The sequence below is a fragment of the Lissotriton helveticus genome, chromosome 4_1, assembly GCF_964261635.1.
Source record: "Lissotriton helveticus chromosome 4_1, aLisHel1.1, whole genome shotgun sequence".
Classification (NCBI taxonomy): Eukaryota; Metazoa; Chordata; class Amphibia; order Caudata; family Salamandridae; genus Lissotriton; species Lissotriton helveticus.
In genome coordinates this window covers 314,650,624-314,668,001 of record NC_136063.1, presented here as the reverse complement: position 1 = coordinate 314,668,001, position 17,378 = coordinate 314,650,624, and the positions used below count along the sequence as shown (strand labels likewise).

The following is a 17,378-nucleotide window of genomic DNA, read 5'->3' as shown; positions in this document are numbered from 1 at the left end:
AAAAAACTACTTAGGTGACAGAATAAACCAGGCCTCCAATTCTCACAAGGAACTGTATAAAATACTAAAAGAGTTGACCAGCCCGATCTCATGCCAGCCAGTACAGCCTATATCGCAAGTGTGGGTAGACACTTTGTCCTTTTTTTGGTGGACACAATTAACAACAGTCAGAGTCTTTTCCCCCAGAAGGTCAGTGAACAACACCACCAGGGGCTTGCCAGCAATCACCCCCCAAACTCCACCTCCCTCAATGAATTCACCCAAAAGGATGTCAGAACTGCTCTCTGTAAGATTAAATCTGGCTCCCCTGTTGACCCAGTGTTTCCCCTCACATCCTGTCTGAACTTGGGCCAGCCCTTCTTCCTGGCCTTACCACGCTCCTCAACCTATCCTTACTACACTCAACTGTTCCAAAAAGGTGGAAAGCGGCCATGGTCAAACACATACTAAAGAAGCCTACTCTAGACCCTAAGCAGCCTAACAACTACTGGCCCATCTCCCTTCTCCCTTTCTTTGGGAAGGTTTTAGAGTCACTAATCAATAAACAACTTACTACCTACCTGGACAGCAACAATCTGCTGGACCCCTCTCAATCCGGGTTCCGTGCTTCCACCTTGCTGGAAATAGACAACATTAGACTCTCCCTTGACACCAGACAATCAGCCATCCCGGTCCTTCTCGACCTGTCGGCTGCCTTTGACATCATCTCCTAAATCATGCTCTTGAACCGTCTGTGGGAAATGGGTGTCGGGGGCAACGCATTGAACTGGCTTAGGAGCTACTTAACAGATCGAACCTCGAAAGTTCACATGGGCACTTTTGCCTCCAGCAGCCAAACTATAGACAAGGGTGTCCCCCAGGGCTCTATCTTGAGCCTCAGGCTCTTCAACCTATATGTGGCACCCCTAGCCAGTGTGATTAACTCACACGGCTTTGACATAGTATTGTACGCTGACGATACCCACCTAATAATCACGTTAGGACCAGACCCTACTGACACTTAGCTTCGAATCAGGCAGTGTATGTCCGATATACACTGCTGGATGCAAAATAATCATCTGCAACTTAACGCCAGCAAAACCGAAATCCTCCTCTTTGACAAAGCACAAACATTGTGGTCAAGTGATTGGTGGCCTCCCAATCTCGGCACATGTCCTTCACCCAAGTCTGCAGTTCTCAACCTAGGAGTGCTGATCGACAATCATCTTTCTATGTCTGATCATGTCAACCATGTGGCCAGCATCTGCAACGGACTAATGCGCAACCTCCGTAAGATCTTTAAATGGGTTCCACTGTCATCTCAAATGCCGCGGGTGCACAGATTAATCATCAGCTGACTAGATTATGGCAATGCCCTCATGGCTTCCATCAACGAAGAGCACCTAACAAAACTCCAAGTCCTCCAAAACACGGCGGCCAGACTGGTTTTAAATCTACCATCTCGATCCCCCTCAACACCCAGTCTGAGAGCTCTCCACTGGCTCATATCAGAAAACATATAACATTCAAGTTCAACTGTCTGGTCCACAAAACCCTTTGTGGACATGGCCCTCACTATTTTGCTAATATACTAAAAAGGTATAACCCCTCTTGAACGCTCCGATCCGCACCACCAGGAATGGCAGAAGATCCTTCTCTTATCTTGCCCCTACCCTATGGAACTCACTCCCTCTGCATCTACGTACGGAGACTGACCACAGAAAGTTCCGTAAGGTGCGCAAAACCTGGCTGTTTTAGCCTTTTTTCTTAGTCCTCCGTCCTCTCCTTTCCCTTCCCCATTTCCCATGACAGCCTAGCGCTCTGAGACCTTCTGGTAAATTATGTGCTCAACAAAATCACATACCATAACATTACACTGACAATCTGATTTGTATGATCTTTGATCTCAGGAAAGATCTTTAGATGGATAGATTATTCTGGCCCTTCTGATGCGATCACACATTATTAAATAAGATTTGTTATCAATTACTGAAGAAAGTGCAACCCACATGTTTTAATAGTGTATTTGGGACCTACTAAAGCCTCTCAAGGAGGTTTAGTAAAATTTCAGGTTTTGATTGAAGCATATGAGTTATGCAAGCTTCTTGGGCCAGCAGTGGCAGGAGAGAAATACAGAGAAGCCAATTCTTTTGAATTGTCAATCTCATTACGGATTTACCAATTAGGGGAGGTTACAAGGTGTCTCAGATAATCTTGTATTTTTAACTTTATACTGCAGTTTGCCAATTAAAGAAACAGTTAAAAGAAACAATCTTTCACAGCTGATAATTCTGAATTTGTCAACACAATGATTTACGTATTGATGGCTCGGATTAGCAAAATGGAATAATGGATATGTTTATGGTGTTGCAATATCAGAATGCGTCAGGGATGAATGTGTTCAGAAATAAATAGATTTAAGATACAGATGAACACCCAAATTATCCATACTCTATTAATTGAGAATGCAAGGAGGATAGGGTTCATATTTCCATATATAAAAGGAGCAGTGATAGCATTGTTAAGACAAATAAGGATCCCTCTTTGTGTAGTCGATCATATTATTAAATTGTGATATAAGTTTCTGATGAAAATTGTGGCTAAAGATCCATCTGGGATAATTGAAAGCTCATTCCAGGGTCTAAGCTGTCTTAATGGCTTTATTAAATGACAGTCATTATATGCAAACATGAACAAGTGACTTACATTCTGTAATTTTCATTCTGGTGGATACTCTATCTAATCACATATTCCTCACCTTTAGACTATCTCCAAGTGCCAGATCTGTAAGATTTAAAACAGATTTGCTTCTAGGTGTTAGCAGGTGGCAGCATGTGGCTCTGTGCTGACTTTGTTCCACACTGAGTGACAAACTGATCTGCCTTTGAGGGACACCTTTACATGCTGACATCACTTTCTTTGTTAACCGTGCATCTGAGGGCAGATGCAGAGCCCAACAACAATCAGTGATAGCAGTGTGCAGATTCCTAGTTTGGGACCTTTTTTGATTGGAAAGGAGACCATTCTACAGAATGGTGAGGCGGATGGCAGTGTGGAATCTGATTAGATAGACTAGCCACAAGAAAAAGTGTTATCGAAGGTTAGGAACAATTTCTTCTGAAGGATATTTCTAACTACAGATTTCTCACCTTTACAGTAAATACTAAAGCAGCACCCCCAAGGTGGTGGATGCCGAGATTCATAAGTCCTGCACGACTAAACAAGCAAAATGCCCTTCTTGCCGGACATGGCTATCAAGGCAGTTATGCTTTGTGAAAATGTGCACTGATGACCACATCATGATATGACAGATATCCAGAATATGCACACAGAGCACAAATGCAGTGATAGCAGCTTTGGCTAGGTGGAATGGGTCTACAGTTCTTCCGGAGGCTGTTTCTTGGCTAATGCATCGCGGACCTTAATGCAGAGGATAGGACACTGTCCTCTTATGCACCAACTTGCCTTTCCTTGCACCAAAGAACCCACAAAAAGCTCATTGTCCACCAGATGGTCTTTGGTGAGATTGAAATAAAACCTCAAGGCTCTCTTGGGGTCCGGCCTGTGGAATCTCTCTTCCTATCTTGGGTGGATGAGGCAGAGCAGAGAATGTTGGAAGACCGATGGATTGCCTAATGTGAAAAGGAGTCCCAAGTGGTGTAAGGTAACTGCACCAAGAAAGCTTGGAGTTTACTCATGCAGTGGGCACAAGTCACCATGACCAGGAATCAAACAAAAGGTGGGGGTGGACACGTGTCAAATCCTTATCCCAGGTGATCTAAACAATGATGGTTGATCCAGCAAGCACAAAAAGGCAAAGAGGGCCAACAAGTAAACTTTAATGGTGTCCACTGCAAGTCTTGCTGGGTCAGGAATAAAACAAGCAAGACATCTAACAGTTTAGCCAGTAACAGGTCTGTATTGCGTGTGTCACACCAGGCCACAAACCTGTCCCTGCAACCGGCACAGACACAGTTTGCAGAGGGATGCCTGGTAGCAAGGTTGATGTCCACAACCTAAGGAGCAAGATCAAATGCAGCTAACTGCCACCACTGAATCATGCAAATGTGGAGAATATTATTAAGTTGACAGATTCAATTTCACCCAATGGTGCAACCATGTGCACAACATACACAACATTAATGGGCGCCTTGATACCCTTGCATCTCGAATGATTAAAGAAGTAACATTTGGGCATGGTTCTCTCATGATGCACTTACAGTGCATAACACTTTAATTGCAGTTGCACAATATCTTTTACTGCAACTTCAGTTATATCTTAGGTACGGTATAGAAACTGTGCTTTTATATTAAAACAAACTATAGCATGGTAGTAATTTGTATGTTCTTAAAATGAAAGGCAAACATTTAAAAGATGAAGTGAACACTGTGGCATCTAATCCCTCAGAAATCTCAAACAGTCTTTGAAACACATTTTATAACATTTATTGGCATTGACATGAACAAGCCCATCAGCTGATCATATCACATTTGTTAGTGAATTGAAATTGCATTCATCCAAATCATCAAACTAGCTTGATGCCCGTGGTCATATTAATTAGCTCCAGTGCAACACAATCACATCTGCACACCAATGTACTTCTAGGCTTAGTACTCCATAAAGCATTACTTCACCTAAAGCCACATCGCCATAGAGTGTACTAAACAAATGTAACTATATTCCAGTTAAATATAAATGTGAGGTTCTATGATGATGACCATTTGAAAGTCAAACATCAAAATCATTTTCTGCTTTTATATTTTTGTAATAATGAAAAAAAATGTCCGCACCAGTGGTCAAATTTGAGGATATTCACAAGCAATCCAATTGCTTTTCATAAAAACATCAGACTATGTTGAACTTCAGATACTCCATTTAGATCAAAAATTGAAGATGTGCTCTGCAAGACACAACTGTTGGAACTATACAAATGTACCAAAGGACTGGATCAATATAGAGAGTTTAAAGGCTTGTGTGATTCATGTAGATTCTTAGATATTGAGTCTTGGTGCACATATATCGGGAATGCTTGTACATTGGCACTGTTGTAAAGGTGGTACGGCAAAGAAAACATCTGCAAGCAGACGGTGGCCAAAAGGCTTAACGTTTTCCCATTTCCCTCAATCTCAATGTTATCAAATGAAAGTAGGCAGAAAAATCCATGGTAATATTCTAGAAGATTGAACACCCTTAATTTTACACTGATCATCAAAAAAAAACATCAGATCTTGGGAATGACTTGATACATGTAAGAAAACCCATGCACCTGATTAATATGTTGCATTAGTGTCTTTCACGGCTAGTGTCCTTTTAACTATAAGAAACCCCTGACAAACACCAAACTAAATTTGCCACTATTCGCAATAAATGAAACACTGGTTTACAGCAGTCTTAATTTATTCAACTAAAAACATTAGCAAATTTGGAGCGGTGTTATTATGCAAGAGGAAAAATACTTAATTGCCAACATACACTAATTTTGTCTACCAACAATCAATTGTGAGTTTAAGCAAAAGGCTTTAAATCAGGAAAAGAATCTAACAGCTTACCACACATTACATTGTAGAGTTCAATATTTTCAAATGGAGGCACTTTGTTCTTGAACTTAAAAGTAGGGCCATACCCTACAAATACAGTCTTTAAAAAAATAGAGAAGAAAACAGATTAGAACGCAAAGATCCCATTTGTTGACAATTATCTTTGTATTTTGTCTATGTTGTAATGGTACCTGCATGCTGGTGATCTTATTGTCATATCCGTGATCACCATGGAAATAGCATTTTCCAGCAGGCTTTTTATCCACTGGTTTCCTGTATTAAATTAAAATATTAACAAGGAGACATTTTTAATAACAATTAACCACTACTTGTACTCATCTTTAGAAGATTGTTAGAAGTTAGAAGATTGTTCAAGTTATACATGTGCACTCAAATACTAAACGTCCAAATCTCTGCCTGATGCACAGTAATTATACTGCTTAGAAGTGCATCTATCATCAAAATGGCAATCAATTTCCACAATGGACTCAGTCAAAAACTTAAATATCAATATTCCTTGCCCCCAAGGAAAACTATAGGGAGTGAAACCTCTCCAGTAAGTTATTTAATGTTTACAACTCAGTTAACAAGATGGATGTTACAATCAATCTTTAGAATCCAGGTACATTCCAGGGCCCTTTTTAAGCATTTTATAACACAAGACTGCAATTTCTTTAAATTACATCATTTTTATGTCACTTGAAGGAAAGAGGGTTCAAGAATTAAGGGATGGTGCATTAAGGGGACGGTCCAGTTAAGCGGGGTAAGGGTTTTTTAGAGTTCAGGGTCTGGCAGCAATAAAGGACAGTATGGGGTTTTTACGGTTCAGGGGTGAGTAGAGGTAAAGGGTTTTTAGGGTTAAAGATGTCCTATGACATTCATGACATGACGATTGACATCATTGATGAGGTAATCCGAGCTTCTTTTGTACACATCACTCTATAAACCAGTATGGCATTAGAGGCTGAAAGTAAGTACCGTATAGCTCAAAATTATGTAAAGAGTAATTAATGCTATAACAGTTACAACTCTCTGAAGTGTAGCAAACATGTGTTATGTGCAACACTGACCCAATACCATACACTTTACAGGTAGCCTAGTTCACATTATCAACAACAGATGTATGGGAAAACCTCATTGCACACAGTGTTTAATATGTATACAACTGTTCAGAGAAAGCTAAATTCCTCAAGATGCTTAACGTCTGTTCCAAAATTAATGTCATACGGCAGACAGCTTTTATATGTATTAAACCCCTCAAAGTCACTGAACCTACATTGAAAAATGAAGTTGATATGAGTATAAACAGTGGTACTTTAAACAGTGTTTACTCTATAGAGTGAATTTACACTGTACCACATTGTTTGCAGGCAGTGAAACTCATGAGAAATCTACAACAGAGTATTAAAAGTATCTACTAAGAATAGTTTACACTCTATGCAAAACTTTATTAAAAATATATATATATTCGCTTACAATAGCCAAGGTCTGAAGGTGCTACAAATCACACTACCTACAGCCTTCATACTGTGGTCAAAACGTTATAGTTAGCACATCTTCTGGAGTAAAAGAACCACATGTAGATAGGTTAGTACCTGGTGCACACAGGCTTCTATGTTATGTAGAAATTGTAATGCTGAGGCGATTCGGTCTAATAACTGAAAGCTGATTGTAATGCTTAGTATCTACTATGTAGAAACTTTACCTTGTTGGAAACTTTCTGCAGAACCAAAAACCTTGTGTGGAATATACTGAACACCAGTCGTGAACAGTAATCTGCACTCAGAGTTATTCTTCTATACTCACTATACTCACAGAGTTCCAAAAATCTCTGCTTCGCGTTGCAGAGTTTTTTTCCTCGCTCGCGTTCGTCAACGTCAAGTTGGCGAGCGAGGAAAAGCCACCTCCCAGTGAGATTTTTCGTTGTTCGCGATCAACATCATGTTGGCGAGCGCGAGAGTTGAAAACCAACCTCCCAGCGAGATTTTTCAATGCGGGCGGCCAGATTTCTCATTGCGAGTGGTCGTGTATGCTCGCGACCGCTTAAGTTGAGAAACAGTCCGTTCATGTTGAGAAAGCTGTCGTTCGAGTAAAAATCTACTCAAGCGGCAGAAAGGAACCAGTGCCGGCTTGCACTGTGCATGGTGCCGTTTGCGATGATTGCACAGTGCAGACAAGAACCTGGCACTGAAAATCATTTATCTAATGCACTCCGCTGCACGCCGAGATCCGCGTAGCACGGCAGAGTTTTTTTGCACTTGACTCTGCAAACTACACCCAGGCTTAGTCGGCATCCTGGGACATTGCTGGAGCCGGCCGTGGGGGTTGGTGGACCCCAGGGCCATAATTGGCTCCAGGAGGGGGGCCATTGTGTGATTTAACCATGGGGAGGATGTGGTCCTCGGGGGTTGGCAACCCCCGTATTATGTTTTATTAAAGGCCCGGGAAGGTGGTGGTCCCCGGGACTGAGGGGAGGCCGCACAACACCCCACATTATCTCTAATAAAAGCCCAGGAGAAGTGGCAGCCCCCTATATAAATATTTTTATTTTTAATCAAAGCCCCGGGGAGGTGGCAGCCACTGGGGCTGCGGGGGGGGGGTGGGGTGGGGGGGAGGGGAGAGTCCAGGCGGCCCTCCACATCAAATTACACAATAAAGCCCCAGGCAGGTGGTGTTCCCTGAGGCTGGGGGGTGTCGGAGAGGCCCGCCAATTTAAAATGAGGGCTGCCAACTTTTTCTTGTTGAAGTGTGGGCAGCCAAACAAATTTCTGCCGGGTCTCAGTAGGCTGTTGAGCTCTAAGATATCTATATTTTTTAAACTTGAATATCTCAAACTACAGAACGGATTTACACCAAATAACAAAACATCATGCTTTCTGGACCAACATCTAGCTTTGTACCTAATTTGTTGTAATTCTGTTCAGTGGTTCGGGCTGTAGTCGTGTTCAAAAAATGAAAAATCCCCATAGATATGACATGGAAAAATGTGCTTTGGATCCCCCCTTTTTTCCTCGCCCATGCTTGATGGTTCACCCTGAAACTTTCAACACAGCAGCTAAACATAAAAGGGGAAGTTTTTAGAAAATTTCGAGAAGACTCGTCAAGTAGCACCAAAGTTATTAGCAAATAATAATCATTTTTCCCCACACACACACACATATATATATATTGCGCAAAACAACTCGGCAGACCCCCGCAGAGCATCCACAGCACAAAGAGGTCCACAGAACGGCAGTTGCCTTTAAGGTATCTTTATTATTTTTTCTTCTCTACACCATGTGCAAAACAAAAGGACGGTCGACGCGTTTCGGCTGATGCCTTCAACTGGACCATAGAGTCTCACCGTCTAGATGGTCTATTTAAAGTGACAAGTGCAATTGATCCCTTGTTTGTTTTTAAAAAATAGACTAGACCACTCACCCACTTAAAAACATTTGTGAGTTGGCAGTTGATAGTGCCATTTTCTAAGAGCATACATTATTAAATTTCATTATATTTTAGGACCGTTTTGGCGGCATCCTCAGTGAAGTACTCTTTTGTTACAGGTAGAGTGGAAATGTTTGTCAGGCAGGCCAGTCAATAGAATTCATGAATATTTGTATAGGTAAATATATAATATATATATATATATATATAATATATATATAATATATATATATATATATATATATATATATATATATATATATATATATATATATATATATATATATATATATATGTATATATATATGAGTATATCTCTGAGGTTTGTATGTCTCAATGGGGTATGGAGGGTCGTATATTGTCTATGTAAAGTACTATGTGTGGGACCCTGTACCCATGGCATTAACTTTGAGACAATTCAGAGATAAAAGATATATAAAATCTATAAAATCATATTTTGTAAGATTAAGGTACAAATTCAGGGCATGTGTTAAATGAGGCTGACACCAGATGATTACAATACTCACTGTTCATGGGAGAAAGAGAAAGTGTCATGTGCTTAAGTGCAAAATATGCATTCATGGGTCTTAAAGGAAATCGTCCATCAGTTTGCATAGTAAATCTTAATTGATCAAGTAAGCAAATTAATTAATCATAAAATGGTGTTTGTAAAGTACATGTGTGCAATTTTACATTTCCGGGACCTGTACTCTAGTAGTTCATCGATCTCGTGGGTTACCTTTTAAGACCCAATATATAAAGTGACCAGTGCATTGTGCAAACATTTTGTGCAAATTTGCAATTTTAAACAAATGTCTCTTTCTCCAGATATTCCATCTTCCCTCTATCATTAGGAGCTTGTAATCAATGTTCATTTGGGGCGTTACTTCAGTTACTTTCCCAGTTTGTGTTCACACCTGGATAGTCTCCCTCTTTATTCCACATGATAATGGCGGTTATCTTCACCTGTAGCACCAACAATACTATTTCGAGTACCCAGAAACTTGTTTCTTCCCTCGCCAGTTGTTAAAACTTCCAAAAGTTTGGTAGAGTGCCATAACGGAGATGTATTCACTCTTTTATCAATTTTCTCTGCATCTTTTCATTACATACGTTCTAGGCATGTCACAAGGATTAAAGATGATTCAAGATGAGTCATATCTCAGAGATGTACATGTAATTCAGCATCCAGGTTGTGGCCAAAGGGTTTTTCAGTCCCAAGGGCCAATATGAGTTTTGACTCTGCTCTTCTGAGTTCTGAGGGGGTTTTGTCACCCCTCTTTCATTTAGTTTTATCATCTTAGCTCCATAATATCTCAACCCTTGAGCATTTCCTTGATGTTTTTCGGAAAAATGCTTTGCCATCGGATATGCCAGATCTTAGTTTTTAATTGCTCTCAGATGCTGTAAAATCCAAAGTTTTAGTTTGTTGATGGTACTCCCGACATAAAGTTGTTTACAGGGGCATTCTAAAACATACACCATGTGCTTTGATTCACACGTGATGTGTGCAGTAATCCATTCCTTTTTTCCATTGTATAGTACATATGATTGGGTGTTTGTTCCGTGTTCATAGGCCTTGCATTTACAACATTTCCAAAATCCTGGAGTTGTTAACCAAGTTGCCTTTTCCTTTTCTGATGTATCTAGGTGGCTCTGTGTTAGGATATCGCCTAGCAATGCAGTCTTCCTGTAAGTTATTTTAGGGGTTGATGGTTGTTAGACGGGGACTCTGAGGGTCGGCCGAATACTGAGGGAGAGGTCCCCGAGGAGGACCGTCTCCGGCGATCGTACAGACAAGTCGCCTCCCTCCCCACAAATAGGCACCACACCAGGTCGAGTTCAATACTTTATATAAGGTTCGTAAGGCAAGGATATTGGCGATACAGGATATCTCGGACCTGAGGGTCCTCTCACTTCTAGTCTCTGTAGGGAAAAGGGGGTAGCGGGACAGTCTTGGTACCGGGTCGGTACAGGGGGTGGCAAAAGGCGAGCTCACAATCCTCGAGCTGGAGAATCTGTGAGTCGGGCCGCGGCAGCGCCAGCAGGCCAAGGCGATGGTTTCACGAGGCAGAGGGCCGCGGCAGCGCCAGCAGGCCAAGACGATGGTTTCACGAGGCAGAGGGCCGCGGCAGCGCCAGCAGGCCAGTCACGGATGAGTTCTTCTCGGGTCTCTCGACTCCAGGATACAACTCCCTTCCTGGTCTGGCCCTGCCTCAGTTATAGGTCTGGTCCCCTTTGATGTCCGGACCCTCGCGCCTGGGGGCCGGGAGGTCCGGGATGAGGGAGTCCAGACACCCAGCAGGGGGGTGGAGCCAGCGCCCAGGGCGGCCCGGGGTGATCGACACCTGGCGGAGGAGAGCCGTTGACGATTCCTTCTCCCATTGACTCGCCAAGTGGTCACTCTGCCTTCTGGGCGGAGGTTGGTGCCTCGATGTCGGGGCCGGCCGGGCCCAGGGTTAGGGTCGAGTTGAGGCCACGCGGCCTCGTGCTGTAGTACCCAAAATGGCGGCTGGGCCGAGGCCGGGGTGTGGATGGTGCCCCGGGCCAGCTGGGTCCGGAGCTGGTGTCTTGTGGTGGAGGGATTGCAGGGTACTTCGGGTGGTCGCCGGGGACTCTGGTTGGGGATTCAGGGAGAGCCAGGGTCCGGGTCCCGTTGCGGGGAGGGGGGGCAGCCCGACCATGCGGCCTGTCCAACAATGGTAGTTTCCTCTTCAGTGACTCGTCAAGCAATAATATGTTCCAATGCCTTTTCAGGATATTTCGTAAACTTTTGTTTTCCACATTGAAATTCCAGAATGAGTCGGATAGTATCATTATCTTCCACATCTGTTCTCTCATCCAGTAATTCTGATCTTGGTTTCTCGATTGCTTTATTCATTGCTTCCTCAATCACATTCAAGGCATAGCCTCTAGCTAGAAATCTGTTTCCAGTGTCATCAAGATTTTTGTCTAGATCATTGGCTTCCGAACAGTTCACCTTTATACGGAGCATTTCTCCATACGGAATGCTCCATCTTAGATGTTGTGGGTGTCCGCTGTTCGCATGGAGGGTACTGTTGGTATATATATATATATATTCACTGAAAAAACCATAGGTTATAGACCATATATAGTTAGGAATTAGCATTTAAAAAACCTTATTTTACTCACACAAAACCATTGAAATTCCATATATAGTTAGTTGTACTAACTATATATCGCGCACCCGCAATCCACTGCTGATCATGTCACATATTACATCATTCATGACATGGTCAGTGACATCACTGATGACATCACTGATGACATCTCAAATGACATCACTGATGACAACATCCAGTGACTGTATTTTTCTGTAAAGTTAAAATATGTCTTACATATTGAAGAATGAGTGGATGTATAAGTGTCTGGATGAAGGATTTAGTAGGTGCATGACTGACTGACTGTATGAGTGAGTGGTTAAATGTGTCTCATTGAGTGCATGGGTTAGTGACTAAACTGTCTTAATTTGTGCATCATTATGTCTGTTGTTCTGTAAACTGCTGCATGTGTTGATCAGTAGCTATATGAGTAACTATATGGGTTATTGATTGGTTGCCCAAGCATTTGTATGGGAAACTGGGAGTGTGTGTGGGTGGCTGGGAAGGTGTATGACTCTGTGCATAATGTATGGGTTCAAAAGTGCATGTGGAAACAGCTGTATGGGTGGTTGACTGTGTGCATGACTGTATTGGTGAGTGAATGGATATCTCAGTGCTACATGTCAAAGTAAGTACATATGTAAAACACAGTACATGTGAGAGTTGACATATATAAATAACTGTGCATAAGAGCCAGTGAATGTGTGAGTGGCTGTATGGATCATTGTGCTCTTGTATCCAGGATTGTATACGTGAGTAAATATGTTTAGTATATGTTTGAATAAGTAAGGTGTGTTTAACTGTATAGTTAAGGAAATTGAGGTGTGATTGATTGTTTGCATGACTGACTAGATGTGTGTGTAACTTCATGGATGAGTGACAATCTGCGAGTCTGTGTTTACACTGAGTGTATCTAAGGTTATATTAGAGTCTGAAGAGGTTCATCGTATTATCACATGAATGATGTCATCAGTGATGTGATCAGTAATGTCAAATGAGATGTCATCAGTGATGTCATCAGTGATGTCATTTGAGATGTCATCAGTGATGTCATCAGTGATGTCATTTGAGATGTCATCAGTGATGTCATCAGTGATGTCATTTGAGATGTCATCAGTGATGTCATCAGTGATGTCACTGACCATGTCATGAATGATGTAATATGTGACATGATCAGCAGTGGATTGCGGGTGCGCGATATATAGTTAGTACAACTAACTATATATGGAATTTCAATGGTTTTGTGTGAGTAAAATAAGGTTTTTTAAATGCTAATTCCTAACTATATATGGTCTATAACCTATGGTTTTTTCAGTGAATTTTCAAGGTTTTGTAAATGCTAATTCCTAACTATATATGGTCTATAACCTATGGTTTTTTCAATGAATTTCATTGGTTTTTTAAAAGCTAATATCTATAGCTGTAAAATTTATTCTTCTTTAAATCCAAAAATATATTTTATATGTTTATTAATAATTTTTTTTAAATATTTTTTTTGTTTCGCTCCCGGTCCGCGAACCGGGAAGCTTCCCGTTAGCTCAATTTGATTCCGCGATCCGGTCCGCGAACCGGTAAGAAATCAACATAGTGACGGTATCGCGTTGCCGCGTAATGCGTCTTATGACGTACTGCGTTAGCGCACCCGGAAGTGCCCCGGGGCGCGGACCGAGGCGCGAAACGCAGCTCCCCGGAAGCGATCCGCGGCGCGAAAGCGCGACGTATCGCGTTGCCGCGAAATGCGTCTTGTGACGTATCGCGTTAGCGCACCCGGAAGTGTCCCGGGGCGCGGACCGGGGCGCGAAGCTTAGCGACCCGGAAGCTAACCGGGGCGCGTTCCGCAGCGCGTAACATGAGCGTGAGAGGTCATGTGACTTGTTAATAAAACTTTTCATTGGTTCATTTCACTTTTAGTTTCATAATTATGGAAGGCTAGGTCAGGTGACCTAAAAATAACACTTTTCATTGGTTGAGAAGTATTGTTTTTTCCAAATGATGAAAACCCCTCCTTCTTTCCTCACTCTGACTTTCATCATTGTGAGAGGAAGACCTATTTTGCTTGTTGGAAGACCTATTTTGCTTGTGTGAAAATGGCTTCATTGGTTGCTTCAGCTGGTGGAACCCCACCACCACCTCCACCTCCTCATGGGAAGAGAGGACCACCTCCCCAGGTGATTACCAACACTGAGGAGGAAGATGAAGAAATGGATGAGGAGGGAGAAGAACCACAATTCCTTGAAGAGTTGCCCCGGGTTTCCAGAAAGAAAGCCAGTTTCATCTGGCAGTTTTTTTCGATGCCTCGTTGACAAAAAAAAGTCAACGCGAGGTATGTCACCTGCCTCATATGCAAGGAACAATTGTCCAGAGGGACGGACAAAAAATACAGTTATGGTAATCACACCATGCATAGGCACATGACGAGGAAACATCCCCTAAATTACAGCCGGGCGGAATTAAGGGATATGCTGGACAATCCTAGACCAACTCCTGTGGCCAGACCAACAATACCGGTTTCTTTAACACCAGAGGAGGCACGGGAAACTGTGCCAAATATCCAAGAAAATTTTGGGCATATGATACATTTATGTATGCACTGTCGTGCATTATTAGCTTGTGGCAACATGAGCATCAATGCACTCAACCTTTCATATGAACACCATGATTGCCCTAACCGCCCCCAGTAATTTTTTTTTGCTCCTGTTGAGCCCTTTTCAACGCCTGTTTTTTGTTGTTTCCCCCCCCCCAAAAAAACCAAAAAAAATATAAAATCGTTCAAAAAATACAAAAAAAACAAAAAATAAAAAAAAATAAAAAAAAAATATAAAACAACAAAAATATAAAAAAAAAAGTTCTTTTCAGAACTACCTTCTCTTTCAAAAAAAATTGCTACAATGTTTAGCACTCTGACAAGCTCTATTTCTTTTGGTTCGCTCCCGGGTTAGCTTCCCGGTACGCGGACCGGGAGCTAACCAAAAAAAATTTTTTTTTTAAAAAAAGTGTAAGTATAAGGAAAGTAAACAGAGAGTGATGTTAAAAGAAAGACAGCTATAGGGAGTAAAGAAGAGATACTGTTTAATAGATCTATTTACCGAAGAAAAGACAGAAGAGGGTATAATTGTGAAAAACAAAATAGATAACGAAGTGAAAGAAAAAAAAAGAGAGTATAACATTAACAAAGAAGAGTTTCTTGGAGAATGTGAGTGAATGTTCAAAATAAGATTAAAACATGAGGAATAACAGAGAGAAAAAATAGAAAACAGAAAACAAAAAATAACAGAAAAAGATTAATTGAAACAGCAAAGAAATGTAAGTAACATAGAGCCATATCATCAACATAGGCAATAAAAGTTTTGCAGCTTTTATTGGCAGAAATATGTCACCAAAGCCGCTTTTGCGGCAGAAAACTGCCGCTAAAACCACTTTTGCACCAGTTTTCTGCCAATAAAAAGAGCAATAATTTTATTGGCTGTGTTCATAATATGCCCCTTAGTGTGCTTCAACTACACAGAGAAAGCATTATGAACAAATAGTGATACAGTGATCAGTCAAAGACACTAAGAGTAATAGAGACGGAGTGAGTGAACAAGAGTGAGGAACTATGAGAAAAGAGGGACTGAGAAAAAGAGTGGAAGGAGTTGAGTAAGTATGTAATAGAGAAAGGAATGAGGGAAGTAGCAAAGGCAGGAAACTGAGGATTAAAGAAATGAAGCAGTGGAACTAATAGTAGTTCAATGTGATAGAAATGTAACGAAAAGAGTACAAAATATTTACCTTATAATTGTCGTTAAATTACTCACTTTTTGTTTTTATACTTTCAATCTGTGAAAGAGAGAACAAACATTTGAAAAATATTAAAACATGTATTTAAAAATTACAAAAGACAAGGGCAAAGATTGAAGGACAAACAGTTTTTCAACAACTTTGACACTTACAGAAGCTTCTGCTTCTCCAGGCCCCCTACACAGTCCTAAAGATATACATTTTAAACTAACAGTATCTTGATGCAGATGAAGTGAGGCCTATCTTAAAACATGGTGCATATTTTGCATTGCTGTTGTTTCAGAAAAGTGTCGCAAGACACTAAAATTTTAAATAATTGCTTCAGGATGCCAATAAGATGTCTACTATCCAGAGTTTTGTTTCAGGTGAGGCCTACTCAGGGTTGCAGATGAAATTTCGAGTTGTTGAAGAGAATAGAGGACATAATACATGTGAAGGTCTACCAATGAAGTGAGTCATGTCCACTGCACTCTTCAACAAAGTCCAAACCTCCTATGTTTCCCTGGACAGACCTAAACTTGATCTGCACAATGTGATTCGTAATGATAGGAAACACAGGTGATCTAATTGAAATACATGCAATTTATTTTGCTCATTTCTCAATCACATCACTTGCGTTTCCTTTGCTTAGGTATCTCATTGTGCAGATGTAGTCTAGCATATGAAAGAATACGCAGAAGTGCAGCACTGCATGCAACAACTTTGACACTTACAGAAGCCTCACCTTCTCCATGCCTCCTACACAGTTCTACATATACATCATAAATGCAAACAGTACAGAATTAATTATACATGTTAAATGGTTTATTTTTGCTGTTCTCAGAATGTATCAAAATTCACTAAAAACAGTGACTTGAAGGTATTCATCATGTAACAGCGGGGAAAAAAAAACACAATCAAAATGATTGTGTTTAAAAAACCCATACAACATCAGAAATCAAAATTCAGAACTCCTTAAAGTTAACTTACTTTCCATGACGTCCAAGGATGTCCTATGAACAGCTTACACTCTTTTGTGCTGTTATTACTTTCAGCCCGCCACTTTCTGAAAGAAAATCTCCATCGTTTTTAAAAACACGTTACATGCAATAAATGACTTCTTGCTCTCTACCACAATTTTCCACAAGGCCAAATCTTGTCAGAGCCATTTATAACTCTTGGATTTCTTGTAAGCCAATCCCGTCATTTGGCATTTCCGCAACTTTCAGAATTAAAATGTTGAAGATCATTTTCACAATCCTGGAATAGTAATATCTTCCCCTTCTTGCTCAGTCATGTTCTACTTTTCCTATGACACTGATACAAGCAGACTTACACTACCTCTATGACTACTACAATTATTTAATTCTCTACATCACTTTTAATCACAAAGCAATGTAAAACAGTAGACAGCATTGCAGACTTACATTCCCTCTACTCCATGTTTTGATTGGCTGCTTCAATTAGTTTATAAAAAGATACAGTTTTTCTGAACTCATTCAAAGTGCACGTATTTCTCCATAATGTCCAGTCCTATGGTTAGAAGTTATGTCTCTG

General features: G+C 41.0%; 1 protein-coding gene across 7 annotated transcripts in view; it reads right to left on the bottom strand.

The window, feature by feature from the left end:
• ENPP2 (ectonucleotide pyrophosphatase/phosphodiesterase 2) overlaps positions 1-17,378 on the bottom strand; it is a 442,632-nt gene that overhangs the window by 114,164 nt on the left and 311,090 nt on the right. For all 7 annotated transcript variants that reach the window (XM_078686841.1, XM_078686846.1, XM_078686840.1 and 4 more), the window contains exons 16-17: positions 5,709-5,790; positions 5,530-5,617 (exon numbers count right to left, since the gene is read on the bottom strand). In XM_078686841.1, the coding sequence (XP_078542967.1) occupies positions 5,530-5,617; positions 5,709-5,790 (170 nt within the window). The remainder of the gene's footprint in view (positions 1-5,529; positions 5,618-5,708; positions 5,791-17,378) is intronic.